The sequence below is a fragment of the Aptenodytes patagonicus genome, unplaced genomic scaffold (assembly GCF_965638725.1).
Source record: "Aptenodytes patagonicus unplaced genomic scaffold, bAptPat1.pri.cur scaffold_206, whole genome shotgun sequence".
Lineage (NCBI taxonomy): Eukaryota > Metazoa > Chordata > Aves > Sphenisciformes > Spheniscidae > Aptenodytes > Aptenodytes patagonicus.
In genome coordinates this window covers 55,161-72,436 of record NW_027472141.1, presented here as the reverse complement: position 1 = coordinate 72,436, position 17,276 = coordinate 55,161, and the positions used below count along the sequence as shown (strand labels likewise).

Genomic DNA, 17,276 nt, shown 5'->3' with positions numbered 1-17,276 from the left:
GCTCCAAGAAGATGACTGAACGCCAGGGGAGGCTGCAAGAACAGCCTTAAACGGAGACCACTCTTTTTTTTCTCCAGGCGCTCTGATTTGAAAACAGGAGAAAGGGCTTCTTCCTCACCGGCACCATCATATGCCCGTTCCTTCCTCAGTCAGTGGGGGGCTGACAGCGAGCAGGCGGGTTCTGTGGGACCACAGGGCCTGCCTCGCAGGACTAAGGTAACTCTGGGGAGGTGGGTCAGGGCACCAGATGTGGACAGTGGATTTCTTTCTGGGATCTTGGCATTACTCTCTTTTCCCTCCCACGCTGCAGCTTTCTTCACAGCCACAACGCGGCTCCCTCTCAAAGCATCCCGCCTAGATCCACCCCGTTTGTCTGCCTTTGGCCCTTCTGCCTTTGCAGCCCTCCGGGAGAGCCTTTGGGAGGCCCTTAGCTGTCCCCTCACACAGCTCCTGGGGGTTCCCCACTTTTCTGGTCCTTTCAGGAGCAAAGGGCAGGACCTTTTCACTCTCTCTTTGCAGGACATGGCAGTGGGCATGGAGGGCTCTCCAGAGGACAGCGCCTCCTCCGCAACAGCCAGCACCAGCCAGCTAACCCGGGCAGGTGCACGGGAGGCATCTGCAGGCTGGCCGTGCCCCACCTGGCCAGGCAGGCTCAACATCGCCTCCTACATTGGCTTCTGCTTGCACCGCTTCTTCTGCGGCTGTATGAGGCTGGTGTCCAGAAGGAAAGCTGCGTGCCCGGTCTGCTGTCAACCATTTGACCATGTGCTGCACACCATGCGAGAAGACAGCAATAAAGACGAGCATGGATTCAGCCCTTCTTCCCGCTGCCAGAGGAACGGTGCCAGGGAGAGGGCCCGGAGCAGATCCCCGCAGTGGCGCAATGATCTCCGCAGCTGGTTCGTGGACGCCACGGACTATGACCACGCAGCAGGGAGGAGGAGAACTGGTCCTCCAAGTTGTGACAGCGCTCCCAGGGATGACGCAGCTCCAGGGCCCTCCAACGGCAGCTCCCAGTTGGCTCCCACACCCAGTGCTGCTCGGGAGCCAACCCTGCCAATGCAGAGAGAGCGGAGCAGATCCCTGCGGCAGGGCTACGATCTCCGCAGCCGCTTTGTGGAGATCACGGACTACCACCGCTCAGCAAGGAGGAGGAGGAGGTGGAGAGCAAGTCCTCCACGTCGTGACGGAGCCCCAAGGGATGACGGAGCTCCAGGGCCCTCCAACGGCAGCTCCCAGTTGGCTCCCACGCCCAGTGCTGCTCGGGAGCCAACCCTGCCAATGCAGAGAGAGCGGAGCAGATCCCTGCGGCAGGGCTACGATCTCCGCAGCCACTTTGTGGAGGTCACAGACTGCCACCGCTCAGCAAGGAGGAGGAGGAGGTGGAGAGCAAGTCCTCCACGTCGTGACGGAGCCTCAAGGGATGACGGAGCTCCAGGGCCCTCCAACGGCAGCTCCAAGTGGGCTCCCACACGCAGGGCTGCTCAGGAGCAAACTCTGCCGAGGCAGAGGGAGCGGAGCAGATCCCCGCGACGGGGCCATGATTTCTGCAGCCGGTTTGTGGACACCACAGACTATGACCCCTCAGCAGGGAGGAGGAGGAGGAGGGTTTCGGCGCCCCAGAGATGCACGTCGGACAAATACTCAGGGCGCTGCGGTGGTGACGGGGGCAGATTGTGACCCTGGATGGGGGAGGGGCACAGCATCTGACTCCTGCAGTGCCGGAGAGGAGGAGGACGAAGAATCCAGGAAGCACCAAAACTGCCCCCAGCAGGGACCAAGCTGCACAAAGGGCACCAGCAGCGCACCCTGTCCCTCCTCCCAGTACTGCCTCTGGCCAGGAAGAGCTCAGAGGGACCTTCCAGAGACTTGGACAGCTCTGCCGGCTAGCCCGTCTGCCCACAGGCCCCTCGAGGAAGAGCTTTCATCCCTGTTCAGCTGTTGGGATCGCCTTGCAAAAACAACACACATTTGGTACCAACAGGCAGAAAAGCCAAAGCCAGAATTAAAAACACTTGTTGGCCTTGCGTATATCATTCATGGGGTGTTTTCTTCTCTGTAGGTGTTGGGAAATACCCAGTGTGGGAGGTTTATGTCTTGGGATTTTGAAAGCTGTGTGCTTGCGTATGCCCATCTTGCAATCTCTTCTTTTTAAATACGGAGTTCAAGTCACTCGAACAGAAATGGGCTGGATGAGCCGACAGCGAGCGGGACTGAAACGGGCTGAACGGCCGGGCCCGGAGGGTGCTGCTCAGTGGCACCAAGTCTAGCGCGAGGCAAGTAACTAGCGGTGTCGCCCAGGGGTCAGTACTGGGTCCGATCCTGTTTAACATCTTCCTTAATTAATGGCCTGGATGATGGGGCAGAGTGAACCCTCAGCAAATTGGCTGATGACACCAGACTGGGAGGAGTGGCGCTTAGGCCAGGGGGCCGTGCTGCCATCCCGAGGCACCTGGGCAGGCTGGAGAGATGTTCTGTCGTCCTCACACTGGCTCATCACCCGGTGCGCAACACAAATTTACACACCGAGGCGAGGTATTTCCATTTCTTTTAGTCTAGTTGGCGCAAAGGAGGGAGCTAGGTGGTAGCCCACAAAAGACTAGCTCCCCGATTATCAAAACTTCACACTATTTATATTCTATCTCCGACTGGTTAAACGATTCTCTCGCCTCTTATGCTAATTAGTCCGCATGCTCAGTCTTTCTCTTCTTTTGGGTCGGAAGGTTTCTTGAGTCGGTGGGCCGTGAGTCAGTGGTCGTGATCTCCCCTTGTTGGAATTAACTCTCCTTCACCTTTAGTTTCACGCTTCAGCTGTTGCAGCCAAATTCCTGTGGTTTTGCTGATAAAACAAGGTATCTCCTAACAGCCTGATTTATACAAGCCTATCCTGGTTTCGGCAGGGATAGAGTTAATTTCCTTCCTAGTTTCTGGTACAGTGCTGTGTTTTGGATTTAGGGTGAGAACAATGTTGATAACACACCGATGTTTTAGTTGTTGCTAGGTAGCGTTTACACTAGTCAAGGACTTTTCAGCTTCCCATGCTCTACCAACTGAGAAGGCTGGAGGTGCACAAGAAGCTGGGAGGGGGCACAGCCAGGACAGCTGACCCAAACTGGCCAAAGGGATATTCCATACCATGTGACGTCATGCTCAGTATATAAAGCTGGGGGAAGAAGAAGGAAAGGGGGGGACGTTTGGAGTGATGGCGTTTGTCTTCCCAACTAACCGTTACGCGTGATGGAGCCCTGCTTTCCTGGAGATGGCTGAACACCTGCCTGCCGATGGGATGTAGTGAATGAATTCCTTGTTTTGCTTTGCTTGCGTGCATGGCTTTTGCTTTACCTATTAAACTGTCTTTATCTCAACCCATGAGTTTTCTCACTTTTACCCTTCCGATTCTCTCCCCCATCCCACTGGGGGGGAGTGAGCGAGCGGCTGCATAGTGCTTAGTTGCCGACTGAGATTAAACCACGACAAAGCCAGGATGCCCGGTTTGTCCAGGATGTTTCTGATTGATCTTCCTTGGGATTAGATGCCATGCCAAGTATTTACTTCGAACCTCCCCAACCTTGAATAGTTAACAAAGCACTGGAGAAAATGATTGCAACATTAATCAATGGCAGTGTCCTGGTTTCGGCAGGGATAGAGTTAATTTCCTTCCTGGTAGCTGGTACAGTGCTGTGTTTTGGATGTAGGATGAGAACAATGTTGATAACGCACCCATGTTTTAGTTGTTGCTAGGTAATGCTTACACTAGCCAAGGACTTTTCAGCTTCCCATGCTCTACCAACTGAGAAGGCTGGAGGTGCACAAGAAGCTGGGAGGGGGCACAGCCAAACTGGCCAAAGAAACATTCCATGCCATGTGACGTCATGCTCAGTACATGAACTGGGGAAAGCTGGCCGGGGGGGCCGTTGCTTGGGGACTGGCTGGGCATCGGTCAGCGGGTGGTGAGCAATTGCACTGTGCATCACTTGCTTTCTGTATTTATTATTGTTGTTGTTGTTGTTGTTGTTATTATTATTATCATTTTATTTCAATTATTAAGCTGTTTTTATCTCAACCCACGAGTTTTTCTCACTTGTGCTCTTCCAATTCTCTCCCCCATCCCACCGTGGGACGGGGGGGGAGTGAGCGAGTGGCTGTGTGGTACTTGGTTGCCGACAGGTTAAACCATGACAGGCAACGTCCTGCAAACTTACATCATCGCCATGCAGGTTAGACACCCCAAGGGAGGATGTCACCTGGACGAGGAAGGACACTTGCTGGGCAGCAGCCGCTGAACGTGGTCCTCTGAGGACACGGAGCCTCTGCTGCTGTGCACAGCTTGGAGGAGGGCAGGGTGAGGGCCAGGCCAGGCTGTCACAGTGGCATGCCAGCTCTCAGGAGCCTCCGAGCTGGAGCTGCTGAGCAGGAGCCACGGTTCCAACTGCTGGCTCCCTGCCCATCCTGCTGCACCACTCAGCACTGCGCTGCAGGCAGGGCAGGCCCCAAGAGCGCTGCCCGGTGGTCTCCACTGACGGGCTCTTCTCTATTTTCCTTTCATAGAATCATAGAATCATAGAATCATTAAGGTTGGAAAAGACCTCTAAGATCATCGAGTCCAACTGTCAACCCAACACCACCATGCCCACTAAACCATGTCCCTAAGCGCCACATCTACATGGATGAGCCAAACTGGCCAAAGGGACATTCCATACCATGTGACGTCATGCTCAGTACATAAACTGGGGAAAGCTGGCTGGGGGGGGCCGCTGCTCGGGGACTGGCTGGGCATCAGTCGGCAGGTGATGAGCAGTTGCCCCGTGCATCACTTGCTTTCTGTACTACTACTATTATTATTATTATTATTATTATTATTATTATTATTATTATTATTATTATTATTGTAATAATAATAATATTGTTGTTGTTATTATTTTATTTCACTTATTAAACTGTTTTTATCTCAACCCACGAGTTTTTCTCACTTCTACTCTTCCAATTCTCTCCCTATCCCACTGGGGGGGTGGAGGAGGAGCGAGCGAGCGGCTGTGTGGTACTCAGTTGCCGACTGAGGTTAAACCACAACACCTTCTCTTCTCCAGGCTGAACAACCCCAACTCTCTCAGCCTTTCTTCAGAGCAGAGGTGTTCCATCCCTCTGATCATTTTTGTGGCCCTCTTCTGGACCCACTCCAACAGGTCCATGTCGTTCCTGTGCTGAGGACTCCAGAGCTGGACGCAGTACGCCAGGTGGGGTCTCACCAGAGTGGAGTAGAGAGGCAGAATCACCTCCCTCGACCTACTGGCCACTCTTCGTTGGATGCAGCCCAGGATACGATTGGCCTTCTGGGCTGCGAGCACACATTGTCAGCTCACGTCCAGCTTTTCATCCACCAGTACCCCAAGTCATCCTCCACAGGGCTGCTCTCCATCCCTTCATGCCCTAGCCTGTATGGATACCGGGGGTTTCCCCGACCCAGGTGCAGGACCTTGCACTTGGCCTTCTTAAACCTCATGAGGTTCACATGGGCCCACTTCTCGAGCTTGTCCAGGTCCCTCTGAATAGCACCCCGTCCCTTGGGCGTGTCAACCGCACCACTCAGCCTGGTGGCATCTGCAAACTTGCTGAGGGTGCACTCGATCCCACTGTCTATGGCATTGATGAAGATATTAAACAGTACTGGTCCCAATACGGATCCCTGAGGGACACCACTCATCACTGATCTCCATCCGGACATTGAGCTGTTGACCACTACTCTCTGGATGCGACCATCCAACCAATTCCTCACCCACCGGACAGTCCACCCGTCAAATCCATATGTCTCCAATTTAGAGAGGAAGGATCTTCTCCTACAGTGGGAGGGACTTTGCTCCCTCAGTTCCTGCCTTGAGGTCCAGCCACTGGAGAGGTATGGGAAGAGAGGTTGCCAGTGAAGGCTGAGGCAAAAAAGTCCTTGAGAACCTCAGCCTTCTCCTCAGCTGTTGTTACCAGTTTGCCAGTGAGAAGATGGACAGTCTCCAGGGCAGGGTTGTTCTGAGCGACCACCATGATCCCAACCATGGTCACCAGGCCGGCCAGCCAGGGGAGAAGACACTGGAGAGCAAAAGACTTTCTTGGGGTGCTTGGGCCACTCCAGGAACGTTGGGTATCGCCAGGGGTGGTCTCCATTCTAAGGTGGGCTTTGACCAGATGTTCTCCAGCACCTTCAACCTCTCTTCTTCCTCTTCTCCTCTTGGATTTGACCTTGAAACTATCTCAGGACTCCGGATGTCTCCACCAGAGTGTTTTTCTTCTCAGTCAACACCCAAGGTTGAGCTTGAGACCTTCTAAAGATCTAAAGGCCACCTGGAACCATCTGAGGAGGACAAGCTTTGAGCCCACCCAAGCTCTGGAGAAGACTTGGGCAGAGGCTTCCCACCAAGGAAGGCTGGATGAGGTGAAGGGGGGTCTCAGCTAAGGGCTGAAGGTGCTGGGGGAGGTGGGGCTGCCCCACAGGAAGGTGAAGGTCCAGAAGTGGGGCTGCAGCTGGGGCCAGAGGACACGTGGGGCGTGGTGTGGGGGAGGAGAGGGTGGGGAGGGAGGGGTCTGGATGATGGACACACTTAGGGGGTCCCAAGGTTGTGCTTAGGGATCCAGGGGGACATGTAGGGGTCTGTGGAGCACCTAGGGGTTGCAAGGTTGCACTTAGGGGTGCAGGGGGGCACTTAGGGCCCTGGGGGAACTTAGGGGTCTAAAGGGGCAGTTAGGGGTCTGTACTGGGACAGAATCCAGTCTGTACTGGGAGGGGCCCAGGGATCCAGTTTTTACTGGAATGATGGCCAGTCTGTTCCTGGAGGGGATCAGAAGATCCGGTTTGTACGGAGAGGGGGCCAAGTCCGTTCTAGGAGGGCTTAAAGGGATCCAGTTTAAACTGGGACGGGGTCCAGTCTGTACTGAGAGAGGTAAAAGAGATCCTGTTTGAACTGGGAGGAGTCCCAGTCTGTACTGGGAGGAGATCAGGGAATCCAGTTTGAACGGGAACGGGGACCATTCTGTATTGGGAGGGGATCGGGGAATACAATCTGTAAAGGGATGGGGCCCAGTCTGCACCAGGAGTGGTTAATGGTATCCAGTTTGTGCTGGGACGGGGCCCATTCTCTACTTGGAGAGGTAAAAGGGATCCATTTTATGCTGGGACAGGGCCCAGTCTGTACTGGGAGGCAGGTGATCCAGTTTGTACTGGGAAGGGGCCCAGTCAGTACCGGGTGGGGATCAGTGGATCCAGTCTGTCCTGGGACGGGGCCCAGTCTGTACTGTGAGAGGGCCAGGTAATCCCGTTTCTAATGGGAGGGGCTCAGTCCGCAATGAGAGGGTTTAAAGGCACACAGTTTGTACTGGGAGAGGGCCCAGTTTGTAGTGGGAGGAGATCAGAAGATCCAGTTTGTTCTGAGAGGGGGCCCAGTCTGTTCTGGGAGGGCACCAGGGGATCAAGTTTGTACCTGAGCGGGGCTCAGTCTGTACTGGGAGGGGGCCGGGGGATCGAATTTCTACTGGGACAGAGCCCAGTCTGTACTGGGTGGGGATCAGTGGATGCAGTCTGTACTGGGACTGGGCCCAGTGTGTAATGGGAGAGGTTCAAGGGACCCAGTTTGTACTGGGAGGGGGCAAGTCTGTACTGAGAGGGGTTAAATGAATCCAGCTTCTAATGGGACGGGGCCCAGTCTGTACTGTGAGAGGTTAAAGGGATCCAGTTTGTACTGGCAGGGATCCCAGTCTGTACTGGGAGGAGTTCAAGGGATGCAGTTTGTACTGGGATGGGGCCCTGTCTGTACTGGGAGGGAATCCGGAGATCCAGTTTGTACTTGAACGGGGCCCAGTCTATACTGGGAGGGAATCAGGGGATCCAGTTTGTACTGAGACAGGTCCCAGACTGTACTGGGAGTGGGTAAAGGGATCCAGACTGTACTGGGAGAGGGCCTGGTCTGTACTGGGTTGGTGCCAGGGGATCCAGTTTCTTCTGGGACGGGGCCCTGTTTGCACTGGGAGGGGATCAGGGCATCCAGTTTGGAGTGGGATGGGGCCCAGTGTCTACTGGGAGGGGTTAAAGGGACCCAGTTTGTACCGGGACAGGGAACAGTCTGTACTGGGACGGACCACTGGATGCAGTTTTGACTGGGATGGGGACCACTCTGTTTTTTGGGGGTGGGGGATCCAGCTTGTACTGGGAATGTGGCCAGTATATACTGGGAGGGGATCAGGGAACAGAGTTTGGAGTGGGATGGAGCCCAGCCTGTACTGGGAAGGGGCCAGGGGATCCAGTTTGTAATGGAACGGGGCCCAATCTGTACTGGGAAAGGTTAAATGGATCCAGTTTGCACTGGGAAAGGGCCCAGTCTGTACTGCTAGTCATTAAAGGGATCCAGTCTGAACTGGGAAAGGCCCAGTCTGTACTGGGAGGGGATAAATGGATCCAGTTTGCACTGGGAGGGGGCTAAGTCTGTACCGGGAGGGGATCAAGCTTGTGCTGCGATGGGGCCCAATATTCCAATGCATCTAGACCCCTCTGCAAGACCTCTCGTCCCTTGAGAGAGTCGACAGCACTTCCCAGATTGGTATCATCAGCAAACGTGCTAATGGTGCATTCAACTCCTGCATCCGGATTGTTGACAAATATATTGAACAGAACTGGCCCTAGGATTGAGCCCTGAGGAACACTGCTGGTGACCGGTCGCCAGCCAGATGTAGCCCCATTCACTGCAGCCCTTGGAGCCCTGCCCTCCAGCCGGTTTTTCACCCAGCGCACCGTGAACCTGCTCATCCCACAGTTGGACAACTTCTCCAGAAGGATGCTGTGAGGGACAGTATCAAAAGCCTTATGAAAATCCAGAAAAAGTACATCCACCACCTTCCCTTCATCCACAGGGCAGGGGACCTTATCATAGAAGGATATCAAATTAGTTCAACAGGACTTTTCTTTAAGATGGGTTCACAAAGGGAAAGGGAAAGTCCAGAGGTTCCTTCCAACTTCAACATTTCTGTGATTCTGTGAGTATAAAGGAGAAAAGTAAGACAGAAAGAAGTGAACAACACAGCTTTGACTGCCAATACAGGGGGATCCTGTAGAGAGGAGCCACGCTGGAGCAGGGGAGAAGTATGGGGAGGAAGGAGTGACAGCGATGAACTGTTATGTACTGACGGAACCCCCCCATTTCCCACCTCTGCCGTGCCTCTCAGGAAAAGACTCTTTAAAAGACCAATTTCTTGGACATTTTCTTGGCAGCAGCTTTGGAGAAAGAGCTCAGCCTTCAGGCACTGCACCTGGGACATGCCTTTTTCTTGAAGAGCTGCATTTGGACAGGTCACATTTGACACAGTGTCGTGCAAGGGTCAGACGCAACAGGATCAAGCCTCAAGAGAAACAGTATAAACCCAGAAAATTATGTATAAGTAGGATGATCACAAGGGAAAACAGCACACTCCTGGCCTAAGATAAATTCTGGGAAATGTGCAGAGAAGGGGAGGCAGGGTATTGCCAGTGAAACAGTGTCCATTGTGCCAGTTTCCATAGGGCGTCCTTGAGCTCCTGATTCCTCATGCTGTAGATGAGGGGGTTCACTGCTGGAGGCACCACCGAGTACAGAAATGACGCCACCAGGTCCAGGGATGGGGAAGCAATGGAGGGGGGCTTCAGGAGGGCAAATATGCCAGTGCTGACAAATAGGGAGACCACGGCCAGGTGAGGAAGATGCATGGAAAAGGCTTTATGCTGTCCCAGCTCGGAGGGGATCCTCAGCACGGCTCTGAAGATCTGCACGTAGGACAGCACAATGAAAACAAAACACTCCAAAGTTAAACAGGCACTAAGCACGAGAAGCCCAACCTCCCTGAGGTAGTCTGACTCTGAGCAGGAGAGCTTGAGGATCTGGGGGATTTCACAGAAGAACTGGTCCAGGGCATTGCCTCGGCAGAGTGGTAGTGAAAATGTATTGGCAGTTTGTAGCACAGCATTGAGAAACCCACTGCCCCAGACAGCTGCTGCCACATGGACACAAGCTCTGCTGCGCAGGAGGGTCCCATAGTGCAGGGGTTTGCAGATGACAACATAGTGGTCGTAGGCCATGACAGTAAGAAGAAAATACTCAGCTGATATAAAAAAGAAAAAGAGCTGGGCCACACACCCTGGGTAGGAAATGGCCCCATTCTCCCAGAGGGAATTGGCCATGGCTTTGGGGAGAGTGGTGGAGATGGAGCCCAGGTCAACGAAGGAGAGGTTGAGGAAGAAGAAGTACATGGGGGTGTGGAGGTGGTGGTCACAGGCTATGGCTATGATGATGAGGCCATTGCCCAGGAATGCAGCCAGGTAGATGCCCAGGAAGAGCCAGAAGTGTAAAAGCTGCAACTCCCCTGTGTCTGCAAATGCCAGGAGGAGGAACTCAGTGATGGAGCTGCTGTTGGACATCTGATCCCTTTGTTCAGAAGGTACTGCCAAAGGAGGAAATCGCACTCACAAGTTAGGACTGCTCTGTGAAAATCTCTTTCCCTTCCCTGCCCCCCAAACACATATTGTCTCTCCCTTTCCTTTCAGGACCTTCATACATCTCCCTGGCTGGTGTTCTGCTTTTACTAGCCAAATGTGCTGTTAGGAGCAGGGCTCTGCCCATGAGCTCCCAAGGAGTCATCCCAGCTCTACAGCAGCGGGCACCTGGGAAAGGGAGTGACAGCTTCTGAAATTCACTGTTTACTTCATGTGTTATCCACTTGTAATGAAGAGGAGCTGCTCAGCATCTTCCAGCAGGAGAACCCCAGGGAAACTCCTGGACGCGCTAAAACTGTAGTGACCTGAGCAGAGACAGCTTACTCCTCAGCCCCACACACGGCACTGTCCAGGGACCCACAGGGTCAGACAGACTGATGGACTTTGCTCCCGTGGACACAATTGCGTGGCAAGACCTGCTGCATTGGTGTGTGAGCTACATCGGCACCCCCCCTTGCTTCCAGAGAGTGTGAGCGGCAGAACAAAGGCAGCATGGGCAGGAGGGAAAGATGGAGAAATGCCCCAGTGCTGCTGCTGAGGGAGGACAGGGACAGACAAATGGCACTTGGGAGTTTCTCCTTCTTAGGATTTAGCTGCTAAGGAGGTGACTCAACCCAAGACCCTACAGCCTTGAGGGCAGAAGCTCTACTGGGTGGAAGAGGAGACCAGGGGCTGCTCTGGGGAAGGCATCTGCACTGCAAGGGATGGCAGGGAGGTGCCTGAATTCCCCTCCCATGGTGATTCTGGTAGCAGTTCTGCCTCAGCCCCTGCCCATGTCTCTGCTGCCTGGAGCTGTCCCTGCCAGGAGCTGTTTCCCTGTCCCCAAGCCTCGTCCCTGCCAGTGCTCACAGACCCCATCCCACCGGCCGTGTGCTCACCTCTGCCCTGCAGACACCTCCCAGCAGCAGGGCACTGCCCAGGGGCATCTCTGTGTGTACAGGCTATGATGGGATCATCAGCTCAACCCTGATGAGGCTATAAAGGTGATCATAAAATCATAGAATCATTAAGGATGGAAAAGACCTCTAAGACCATCGAGTCCAACCGTCGACCCAACACCACCATGCCCACTAAACCATGTCCCTAAGTGCCTCATCTACACGTCTTTTAAATATTTCCAGGGATGGTGACTCAACCACTTCCCTGGGCAGCCTGTTCCAGTGTTTAACCACTCTTTCAGTAAAGAAATTTTTCCTCATGTCCAATCTAAACCTCCCCTGGTGCAACTTGAGGCCATTTCCTCTCGTCCTATCGCTTGTTACTTGGGAGAAGAGACTGACACCCACCTCGCTACAGCCTCCTTTCAGGTAGTTGTAGAGGGCGATGAGGTCTCCCCCTGAGACTCCTTTTCTCCAGGATAAACAAGCCCAGTTCCCTCAGCCGCTCCTCACAGGACTTGCTCTCTAGACCCTTCACCAGCTCCGTTGCTCTCCTTTGGACGCGCTCCAGCACCTCGACGTCCTTCTTGTAGTGAGGGGCCCAAAACTGAACACAGTATTTGAGGTGCGGCCTCACCAGTGCAGAGTACAGGGGGACGATCACTTCCCTAGTCCTGCTGGTCACACTATTTCTGACACAAGCCAGGATGCCATTGGTCTCCCTTATCTAGGGAGGAGTTTTACAGAGAACAACGGAGACTTAGAGAGGAGTAAGTATTTGGCTCAGTGAAGTTGCGTTGTGTTTCAGTTTTGTATTTCGGTAGCGTATCGGACTGCAGTTACGCTAAAGTGCATCTGACATAAGCAAAAATGACACAGTGTTTCTTCCAATCTACTTTTTCCTTGCGGAGGGTAAGCATCCCAAACTAAAACAAGACAAATGTGATTCTAAAACTTTCCCTAAAACTTGTCGGAATTCTAAACTGGTTTTGCTTAAATAGGATGTTCACCTTCTGCATTTGCACACAGTATCCATTTTCTCATATTGGCCATGTTTTGTTTCTTGGTGTCTTTTTGTAATAAAGGCCAAACTATAATTGTAATAAAGGTCAAACTTATTTTAACAGGGAAAAGAAAAAGTCCAAACTTGATGAGTTTACAAATGATTTTGCTAAGAAACTGGTGGAATATAAGAAGATTCAAAAGGAGTGTAGGCGTTCGTTTTCCAGGTAACTGCTTTACATGTCCGTAACGGAGAAGCAGATTGCCTCGAAGAATCAGGAGGAGTTCCACTCCACCTCTCTATCGTTAGGTGGACTGGGGGATTCAAGGGATTAGCAGCGATGGGAGTTTCACATGTAGGTTACTAGCTCAAATATGGCGGAGATTACAGTTGACTGAGGCTAGAAACTGAGCAGGTGTAGTTGCTGGATTTTCTGCGTCTCCCTATTCTGATTGTAACCATTACCTCAAAGCACCTCGGAGAAGATATGTGAGAGAAATTGTCATCTTTTCCTCTGTTGTTTCTCTCATGTGGATACAAGGAGAGATTTCAACCTGGACTGCAAACTGGTGGCTTTCGCTAGGATGTTGTTGAGATTGTTGAATTTGTCTTAGCAATTAAAAGATTAGACTTGTTTGTAAGGAAATCTTAAATTGGTGAAGGATTTTGAGAGGAGGAATGATGCTAATGAACATATGCGGACTAATGTGAAATGGTTCTTTAAAAACTAATCAAAGAAAAACTTGTGGAGAAAAAACTCAGGGTAGCTGATGACTTCTACCCCCAAAAATCACTTGGTCAGGCGTCTGAATAGCTCTCTAGTAGTAATGCTGTCAGTATCTTTCCTGGAGTAATGGCATTGAGTCATATTACTAGAGGCTGAGTTTAGAAGCTTTTAGGTATGACTTTTCTTGAAATGCGGTCACTATCCTTGGTTAGAGCTAGAGGTACATGCAAACTTCTGCTAGGACAGCTGGCTAGAAGTCTTGATTAAATAGTCCGACTATACTATCGTTCTAGGTCAAGGTCACGTGGTTATCACCATTCAAGGTCAAGGTCACCACCACACAGAAGATACCATTCACGGTCAAGGTCTCCAGTATTTAGAGGCCAGTCTCCCACTAAATGGACTACACCTCAAGGGGAAGGAGAAAGGGAGTATTTTAACAGACACGCAGAAGTTCCACCATATGATATGAAAACTAACTATGGCAGATCTGTTGACTTGAGAGATCCATTTGAAAAGGACAGATATAGAGAATGGGAACGGAACTATAGAGAATGGTATGAAAAGTTCTACAAGGGCTATGCTGTTGGCACTCAACCTCGACCTCCAGTAAACAGAGAACTCTTTTCCAGAGAGGTTTGGTCCACCTGGGACCAGATGAGAGAAGTCGCCACATGCTTGGGGACGTAGGGAGGATTATCCTGGTAGGCAGAGCCACCAAAATCGTAATATAGCTGGAAATTACCCTGAAAAACCTTCTGGAAGTGGCATGAAAGACCCTACAAAAACAAAAGAGAAGGAGGTGGAAAATCCACTGGGAGATGACAAAGGAAATAAACATAAAAGACACCGGAAGAGAAGAAAAGGGGATGAGAATGAAGGATTTCCCAGCGCTGGGTTGTTAGAAGGTGCGAGAAAACCAGGAGAGCCAGTTACAGCAGAAGACGTTAAAACGGACTCTCTGTTCATGCTCCCAAGCAGAGATGATGCCACCCCTGTGAGGGATGAGCCTATGGAAGCAGATTCTATTGCTTTCAAACCGGTGTCTGAAGAGGAGAAAAAAGAGAAGGATAAGCCAAAAGCAAAAATTGACAAGACAAAGCAGAAAGTGGAAGTGGCTGTTCCTCCTAAGGAAGATGATATAAGAGAACCAGCTAAAGCTTCCCAAGAGAAGGTGGACACCGATTGTGAAAAATCTCCTCGAAAGGAACCTCCTGTGAAAAAAGTGAAGGAGGAGTAGCCCAAGACAGACAGTGTTAAAACATCTTCCTCTTAAAAGGGTGAGAATATTTTGATACTATCCTGTAAAGAGGAGTTGCCAGTGTGGGAAGCTAGAAGGGGAGTACCTGATCAGCCTCAACGTAACGTTGCAGGATTACTCATCTTCAAGACGCAAAGAAGAAGCATTCAGAAGCTGTTTACCCTTTTTCATATGTTTCATTAATTTTGTGTTGGAAACTAAGACAATTTTCACAGAAGAATTTAATTGGCTGTAAGTTATGGACATTTCAGGGGGGGGTGCGACAGCTGAAATAGAAGCATTTCTGGAACATGGGCAATTGCGTGGCTATTTTTCTCTTTGTTTACAAGCATGTGTATAAACACAAATCACATGTTCATAAATAACGTTAACATTCTTTTAGCCTTGTGTGTTCCCGGGCATGTCTGTATGGCATTTCTAAGTAGCATCTTACCACAAGCTAACACAGATTAAAAAAAAAAAAAACAAAGAAAAAAGGAAAAATCCTGGAGCGGGAGGGAAGCCTTAGTGTTAGTTAGAACTAATTAAAGTAAATGGAAGACAAAGCAAAACCATTCCCTTCTTGCGTGCTCTGACTGTACCTGATTTGGGCTGTGGGTAGCCACAGGGAGGGTGGAAGCCTTGCGTCTCTCTTTACAAGTCCTCTCCCTCTCTCTCTCTCTCACTGTAAAAGCACTGCAGCCTCAGGTGCTTCTCGCATTGGAGACACAAGGAGCTTTATTCTTAAAGCTAACTCAGGTCTTGGTCTAAAGTGTGTGGGGTTTGTTTGGTTTTGTTTAATACACATATTAATAATTATAATGACAGTTCACAGTTTTTAGTATTTCATAGAAACCCAAGATGTTTCTGTTGACCCCATTGTGGGAAAATAACGGAAGATTGGCGAAGAGGACTGTAAACACGCTCAAGTGACTTGCAGCTGGGGTGTAGAAAAACACATATACCACACTAATTGTTGTTTAGCCTTGTGTGTTGGACAAGTAGAACACCTGTGTTTAGATAACATAAGCCTGTGATGGACTTAGAGGCACCCTAGCGAACATGCTTGAGATTCCTGCCCTGCTACGTGAAAGATCAAAGCGCAGTGGTAAACTACGCCTGCGCGAATCCCTGGTAAACAGGCGAAAACAGCAGGTTCGGCCATCCTCTAGCATGGACCGGGCTCCGCGGTGCCTGCGTCCCCGCTTGTGTGCCTCTGCCCGGGTGCTGCTTCGGGGATACCCCCATTGGCGAGGTAACGAAAATAAATTTACTCTTTGCATTTCAGCCGTGGTTTTGTGGTTGTTCCTGCATCCTGCCTGTGCCGGCTCACCCAGACAGTTTACCCTACTCTGCAGGCCTGCAGAGCACATGTAGTCTTATTTCCCCCCATCTACAATGCAAGAAGGAACCAAGCGTAGGGCGCAAGATGCCATGTAACAGAACACAAGTCTGACAGAGCAGATGAGAAACTGGCTTAGCTGTAACTCAAGTCTGAAACGGATTAAAAGAAAAAAAAAAAGCCCAACAAAGAGAGAAAGCAAGGATTTAAAAGACCTGACTCACTGTCCTGATATTGCTCGTTTTTATCAGTTGTCAGTATTTGTGCAAAGCTTGCAGCTGGAGATTGGAACATTCTTGCTAGCCCTGATTTTAAGGCTGCAGTGTAATACTTAGTATGCAATTAAAGCAAAACCAGCCAAGGTGCTCTCGGGAACAGCAGTAATGTGCATTACATAGCATCATTATCCCATGCCGAACAAGGATGGGGCAAGACAGAACTCCCTTTGGGAAACGCACTCAAATCATGTTGAAAATGCTGAATTCAAGACCCCACTGCATTAGCTACTGGTGTCACTCAAGACTGAACAGCTATCATCTGCCTTTGTGAACAAGAAAAATGAAGTCGATTGGACAGACACAGCACACCACAGAAGAGGAAAAGTGCTTTAGGTCGAACCTCAGCAAGACAGAAGACATTTAAAACAGTTTCTTCAGCGATGCTTGTTACCAGAGAGAGCCGCAGGAGTTTAACCACGTCTAGTGGAGAACAAACGCCCCGTGGGTCCAAGCGTGCTGGTATCAAGAAGGAAAGGTGGGCTGTAGTGGTTTAATGTCCTTTATTAAGTTAAAAAAGGGAAGCCTAGCAAGGCAGAGCAAAGCTTCAAGTCACCAGTGCCTGGGGAACCACTTCACCAAGGAAGTGACGCCAAGCACACTCTGACCTACACCCTGGTGGAAGTTCCAGCTCTTCTGACAAGAGGATGCTGCTGCAATACCGCTTGTGGGGTCAGGCAGCACAGGGAGCTGTGCTGGGAACTAACAGAGCGACAGCCGGCTGACAAGGCAGCAGATGGTCGAGCCAGGTGTATGGAACGGCTGCCTGGATGGGAAGCTCTGCTGCATGAGCCTGTGCTGACCCGGCCCTCTTCCAGCCTGGAGGGATGCCAAAGGCACAGTGGCACAGAGCTGCTGGCTGGCTCCCTCTGGGCTGCAGGCCCCACACAACAGGGCTTTCACAGCAGGAAAAAAAAACAAAGCTCATTCTGCTAATTTTCTGCACTCTCTGTTCTGTCTCAAACATATGTGCTAAGGCTGTACAGGCTGACGTGTGTGTGGGAGAGCTGAGGGAGGATCAGCAGCAGGCAGTTAGCTCTGCCAGCCACAGGAGACGGGGCTCCTTCACCCATCAGCTAGCGTTGAGGCTGGTGTATACGCTCATCAGGGCCATGGCTTAGGCACCCTCGCCCATGCAGGACCTGACAGGAGGGCTGGCTGGGCTACCCCTGTTTCATGGGGACAGCAGGCAAGGACTCCGAGATTTCAAACAAAAGCCACTTGTCAACATTCAGTCCAGAGAAAATCCAAAGGCTTGCTGTTGGGCAGCAGACCTTGGATGTGATTTCCTAGAGAAAGCTGAAAACTACTGT

General features: G+C 51.3%; 1 protein-coding gene across 1 annotated transcript; it reads right to left on the bottom strand.

Moving 5' to 3' along the window:
* Nucleotides 1–9,448: 9,448 nt before the first annotated feature.
* On the bottom strand, nucleotides 9,449–10,477 carry LOC143173750 (olfactory receptor 14A16-like). The gene has a single exon (XM_076363903.1). The coding sequence runs from the start codon at nucleotides 10,421–10,423 to the stop codon at nucleotides 9,449–9,451; it is 975 nt and encodes a 324-aa protein (XP_076220018.1). The 5' UTR covers nucleotides 10,424–10,477.
* Nucleotides 10,478–17,276: the final 6,799 nt, after the last annotated feature.